The 6,902-nt window shown below is 42.2% G+C and overlaps 1 protein-coding gene across 1 annotated transcript; it reads right to left on the reverse strand.

Moving 5' to 3' along the window:
- Positions 1–5,039: 5,039 nt before the first annotated feature.
- LOC135203966 (CAP-Gly domain-containing linker protein 1-like) lies at positions 5,040–6,479 on the reverse strand. The gene has a single exon (XM_064233893.1). It carries the CDS (start codon positions 6,477–6,479, stop codon positions 5,040–5,042), a length of 1,440 nt encoding a protein of 479 aa, XP_064089963.1.
- Between the last annotated feature and the right edge of the window lie 423 nt (positions 6,480–6,902).

Consider the following 6,902-nt stretch of genomic DNA (forward strand, 5'->3'; position numbering starts at 1 on the left):
TACATAACCCAGACTCTACATATATAAAAGGCATTGAACTTACGGGTTTTTACGCGCGCAGCCAGAGGGTGCCACAGAAGTATATGCAAGTATTCAACCCATTATTGCATTGCAAAGCCATGCTTTACATACATAAAAGGCATAGAATTTACGGATTTTTACGCCACGCCAGAGGTTGCCACAGTGGTATATGCAAGTATCAAACCCATTATGCATTGCATAAGCCATGCTTTACATATATAAAAAGGCATGAACTTTACGGGTTTTTTACGCCGCCGCCAGAGGTTGCCACAGTAGTATATGCATGTCCTAAGCCATACTTTACATCTATATAACAACCCATTATGCATTGCATAAGCCATAACTTTAACTTATACAAAGGCATTGAACTTTCGGGTTTTTACGCCCACGCCATAGGTTGCCACAGTAGTATATTGCAAGTATTTCACACCCATTATGCATGCATAAGCCATACCTTTAAACAATAATAAAAGGGCATTGACGTTCAAACCAATTAGCCTTGCATTAAGGCCACTTTACTTTAAAGGAATTAAAAAGGGCATTGAATTACGGGTTTTTACGCCGCGCCAGAGGTGCCACAGGAGTATATGCAATACAAACCATCTATGCACTGCATAAGCCATACTGAATATATAAAAGGCCCATTGAACTTATGGTTTTTAGTCCCCGTTACGCCAGAGGTTGGAACCACAGTTAGTATATGCCAAGTATCAACCCATTATGCATTGCATAAGCCATACTTTACACTAAAATATAAAAGGCCCAGTTGAAAATTACGGGTTTTGCGCCCCGCGCCCAGAGTTGCCCCAAGGTTTTAGTATATGCAATTATTCAACCCATTATGCCATTGATAAGCCATACTCTACATATATAAAAGGATGATGACCGGTTTTACGCCGCGCCAGGATTGTTGCCACAGTAGTATATGCAAGTAACAACTCCTTATGCTTGCATAAGCCATACTCTAATATAAAAAGGGCAATTGAACTACGGGTTTTACGCCGCGCAAGAGGTTGCCCACAGTAGATATGCAGTTATTCAACCATAGCATGTGCTTAAGCCAACTAATGAAATATATAAAAGGCAATTGAACTACGGGTTTTACGCCGCGCCAGAGGTCTGCCATAGTAAAAGGATAATGCCCAAGTTACTAACCATAAGGCAAATTGCATTAAGCAGGGTTTTTACTCTACATATATAAAAGGCCATTGAACTTACGGGTTTGACCGCCGCTGCGCAGAGGTTGCCAACAGGTTAGTATATGCAAGTATTCAACCCATTATATTGCAATTAAGCGCATACTCGTATTAATATATAACAGCATGAACTTACGGGTTTTTACGCCGCGCCAGAGAGTTAGCCACCGTAGAGATGCAAGTAACAACCATTAGCATGCATAAGCCATACTCTACAATATAAAAGGCATTGAACTACGAGGTTTTACGCCGAGCAGAGCGTTGACACAGTCGTATATGCAAGTATTCAACCCATTATGCATTGCATAAGCCATACTTTACATATATAAAAGGCATTGAACACGGGTTTTTACGCCCGCGCAGAGGTCCACAGTAGTATATGCACAGTATTCAAACCATATGCATTGCATAAGCCATATCTACATATATAAAAGGCATTTGAACTACGCGGTTTTTTATCGCCGCGCAGAGGTGCCACAGTAGTATATGCAAGTATTCAACCCATATGCATTAGCATTAAGCCATACTCTACATATATAAAGGCATGAACTCGGTTTTTACGCCGCGCAGAGGTTGACACAGTAGTATATGCAAGTATTCGAACCCATTATGATTGCTTAAGCTCTACTTATACATTATAAAGTCATGAACTTACGGGTTTTTACGCCGCGCAGAGGTCGGCCTACGTGTATGTAGAGCAAGTAAGGGCAACATTATGCATGATACAGCCTACTCTTACATTATATAAAAGCCGCATTGAAAGTACGGGTTTTTTACGCCGCGCAGAGGTTGCACAGTAGTATATGCCACGTATTACCAACCCATTATGCATTGCATAAGCCTACTCTACAATAAAAAGGCATGAATACGGGTTTTACGCCGCGCACAGTAGGTTGCCACAGTAGATATGCAAGTATTAACCCATTATGCATTGCATACGCCATACTCTACATATAAAACAGGCATTTGAAACTTACTGGGTTTTTATGCCGCCGCCAGAGGAGATTTGCCACAGTTCGTATATGCAAGGTATTACCAATTAGCCCATTGACATAATACGGGCCGGCCAGAGGTTGCAATAAGTATATGCCAACAACTTAAACGAGACTATCAAACGATTATGCCATTGCTAGGCCCATACTTTAAAATATATAAAAGAGCATTTGAACTTACGGGTTTTTACGCCGCGCCAGAGGTTGCCAACAGTAGTATATGCAAGTATTCAACCCAGTTATGCATTGCCAATAAGCCATACTCTAACATATAAAATCAAAGGTGAATTAGGTTTTTTAACGCGCGTTAGCTATGTTTTTATGCCGCTTGCAGAGGTTTAGTACCTGGCAACGGTTCTACAGTCCCCATGCATGCAATAAGCATACTTCTAAACCCATTATATAAAAGCAGTTGAACATTCGCGGAATCACGGCCTGCGCTAGATCAGAGGTTGCCCGAGAGCGCAATCGCACGAGGAAACTCGTTCGCTCTATCCAAAAGGAATACGCAATTGTCTAAACATCTACCAAGGGCGCATTTTTGAACTTCGGGTTCTTTAAGCCGCCCCGGGCTTAACGATGAGTTGGTGCCGCTACATGTAGTATAATGCAAGTAACTTCAACCCATTATGCAATTGCATTAAGCCGCTATCGCTTTTATACATATTATCGAAACGGCATTAATCGAACTTACGGGCTGGGTTTTTAACGCCTGCGCCAGAGGTTTGCCCAACAGTAGTATATGCAAGTACTTCAACCCATTCCTTGATGCATTAAGCCATAAGCCTCCTTTTACAATAATAAAATAGGCATTGAACTTACGGGTTTTTGGTTTTACGCCGCGCCAGAGGTTTGCCACAGTCAGTAATAGCCAAAGTGTTCAACCCATTATGCATTGCATAAGCCATACTTACTTAATCATATAAAAGGCGTTAGAAAGTCCTTACAAACGGGTTTTGAATTAAGGGGTCTTTACGCCTCTCCAGAGGTTGGTCCAACAGTAGTATATGCAAGTTAAGTTCAACCCACACTTATGCATTGCATAAGCCATACTGTATACGGATATATAAAAGGCATTGCAACTTCGGGTTTTTACGCCGCGCCAGAGGTTGCCACGTAGTTATAGGCAAGTTTATTCTTACCCGAACCATTATGCATTGCTTAAGCCCATAACTACATATATAAAAAGGCCATTGAACCTTAACCCCCTAACACCTTAGCCCCGGTGTTTTACGCCGACCCAGAGGTTGTCACAGTAAAAGTATATGCAAGTTATTCAAACCCTATTATGACCATTGCTTAAGGGCCATTTTACTGTACCCGTATCCCATAAAAGGCAGTTGAACCTTATGGTTTTCACGCCGCGCCAGAGGTTGCACAGTAGTAATAATGCAAGTATTCAACCCATTATGACCTTGAATTAAGGCAATTAACTTTATCATATAAAGGCCATGAACTTTACGGGTTTTTACGCAGAAGCCAGAGGTGGACACAGTAGATAAAATATGGCAAGTTGTTCAACCCATTGAATGCATTGCAAAGGGCCATTTTACTTGACCATATCTAAAACGGCCATTGGGACTACGGGTTTTTACCGCCGACCGAAGGAGGTTGCCCCAGTAGTTTATATGCAAAGTATTCACCCATTTGCAATTGACCCAAAGCATTTATCTCATATAGAAAAGGCATTGAACTTAAGGGTTTTTACCCGGCCAGAGGTTGCCACAGTAGTAATGCAAGATTCAACCATTAGCATTGCATAAAAGCCGGTACTCCTACATTATATGAAAAGACATTGAACGTTTTTTACGCCGTTTTTCCGCCGCGCCAGAGGTTGCCACGGTAGTATTTATGCAAGTACTTCAACCCATTATGCATTGCTAAGCCATCTTAACATCTATAAAAGGCCATTGAACTACCGGGTTTTACGCCACGCCACCAGAGGGTTGTCCATTGTAAAGGTAGATTGCAAGACTTCAAACCCATTATGCATTGGGGCATTTTGAACGCCATACTCTACATATTAAAAGGCCATCGAATTTACGGTTTTACCAGCCGCGCCAGGAGGTTTTGCCACAGTATGTATCATGCAAGTCAGTTACTTTCCCCCCCCCAACCCATTGAGCATTCTAAGCCATTACTCTACATATATAAAAGGATTGAACTTAACGGGGTTTTTAGCCGCGCCAGGGTTGCCACAGTTTAGTAATATGCACAGTATTAACCCATTAAAATGGCATTTGTAAGCCATACTTTACCTATTTTTAATAAAAGGCATGAACCTTACGGGTTTTACGCCGCGCCAGAGAGTTTGTGCCACAGTAGTTATATGCAAAGTATTCAACCCCATTATGCATTGCATAAGCCATACTTTGTATATATAAAAGGCATTGAACTTACGGTTTTTACAGGGTTACCCGCCGCCGGAGGTTGCGCCACAGTAAGTATATGGCAACGTAGTTCAACCCACTATGCTTTGCATAACCTGTACTTGTATTTCACAGGACTTGTCTTTAAAGAAACAGCCAATGTGAAGGATTTTGACTGGTTACCAGTTGATGATGCTGCGTCATGTTCCAGAGGCATTGCGATTTTCTTGGCCCATTGATGGTTTTGATTGCAGGATTGGTGTGTAGGAGATGGGGGGATCTCCCGTTGTTGGTTGCTGCCGGGGGGAGCAGCAGAACACCCATCTTGCAGTCAAGCTCATCGAATGGACCAAGAAGATCGCAAGGCCTCTGGAACGCGACGCAGCAGCATCACCCGGTGACAAGTCAAAATCATTCACAATTTTGGTTAATCACAGACTGTTTCTTCTGTTTGTTTATTCCTAGTTTCCTTTAGTTTTCGTCCTCTTCGTTTTCCTTCCAGGTTTCTTCCTCTTCGCTTCCATTGTCTTCTGAGGATCTGCAAACACACTATCTGCCAGGTCCTTGATGAACTCCCTGACTGCATTGTATTTTCTTCTTTCATCAGCATCACATAGGAGATCATTAGCATAGTTGACCTTCTGCATGATATCCATTCTGCGATGTCGCTCATCTTTAGACCCTTGGCAGTTATCGGGATTAAACTTGAGTGTCCGCTTCCTGTAGGCCCACTTTATTTCCTTCAAATTAGCATCCTCTGCAATACCTAGGATGTAGTATGGGCAGCCATGACGTTGCATTCTTTGCAAGGTTCTGGCGGCTGCAACCAAATCTTCTTGATCATCTAATTTCTCAAGCTGCATCATAGCTTGGCTGTGTCTGCCAAGCAACAAGAGACATAATCCCAGTCTTCGCCTGCAGTCCACTTGATCGTCGTCTATATCCAATACTCTGAGGAAACATTCACTTGCTTCTTCCAGTCGTCCTAGCTTATAGAACATGTTTCCTTTGACCTTGTTTTCTTCAATCAGAGCATTATTCTTATTCTTTTCATTTGCCATAGAATTGTATTCCACGGTAACTGGTGGTTCTCGTTCCTCTAATTTCTCATTAATTTTTTCATTCTCCTGCAGAAGCGACTGAACTGTGGTTTCCTGGATATGTACTTTCTTCTGATCGCCTAGATCCTTTCGTGCGAGAACAGATGATACTTCCCTCTGCGAGGCTTGCAGTCTCTCCTCGAGTTGTACCGTCGTCTGGAACAGCCTCTTTCTTTCAGCCTCATGGGCCTTCACCTTCTCTTCAAGGTAGCCACAGTAGAAGTCATTGTCCATAGCTTGGTTCTGGAGTTCTTCCAGTTTTTCTCGATGGTTCTCACATTCTTTCTCCTTCCGTGCTAGTTGTTCGTTTATATTTTCAACATCCTTGGCCTTCTGGAACAATGCGTCCTCCAACTCTTCTATTTTCTTCTTCAGGAGCTTATTTTCCTCTTCAGCGTTATGCTTTTTATCCATGAACTCGTCGAGTAAATCTTGATTCGTTCTCATCAGAGCAGCTTCGTGGAAATTTATCTCTTCGAGTTCTTCTAGGAGGAAAAAGTTCTCCGACGTTGCATCCTTCCAATCTTCTTTCAATAGCGAGATCATTTCCGTAGCGTAGTAAATATCGTCGTCGTTTTTCTGCGCAGTAGCATCTTGACCAATCTGGAGAACCTTCTGGTCTTCAATGCACTGATGTGCTCGGCCAAAAAGTGCTCCCAGAACAAGAGCTACTGCTTGTTTACCAATAAATAATCCGAGGTTTCGGATCCAATTTCCATTTATGAAAGGTACCACTGATCCGGTTGGATTCAGAGCCAATAGGTTTTTCACAACAAAGTTAAATTTACCAAGCGCAAACATGGTTACCTTTCTTTCCATCTGATCAAATCGTTCGAATTGGAAAACGCCACTAGAGCTCCAGGAATTCCCCAGATCCTCATTTTGGCTCCGAAGCCAATTTTCTTGCTTCGGGAGATTCCACACGGAGCCTTCGGAAGGGCTTGGAGTAACTGAAGGCTCCTGAAGACTGCGACGGCTTCAGAAACCATGCAAATGGAGACGACTTTAAAAATGAACCAGTAAATAATGTCTTCCTCGGGAAAGTAACTAAAAAGAGAGCTGGAAATTTTAACATTTTAGTCACAGATGACTGAAACAAATTAAATTATACAAAATTGAGAATTGAAAAAAATTTTGATGTTAAGGTTTTTTAATGAGAGAAGCGTAAAATTCTTTAGCCTTTTGCGGGCGCCGGCACACAAACACACACACGTACATATATGT

This window comes from Macrobrachium nipponense, chromosome 44 (genome assembly GCF_015104395.2).
Source record: "Macrobrachium nipponense isolate FS-2020 chromosome 44, ASM1510439v2, whole genome shotgun sequence".
NCBI classification, from domain to species: Eukaryota; Metazoa; Arthropoda; class Malacostraca; order Decapoda; family Palaemonidae; genus Macrobrachium; species Macrobrachium nipponense.

Bases quoted from the DNA above. Each gene is read 5' to 3' on its own strand.
- LOC135203966 (XM_064233893.1), bottom strand. From the start codon at position 6,479: ATGTTTGCGCTTGGTAAATTTAACTTTGTTGTGAAAAACCTATTGGCT.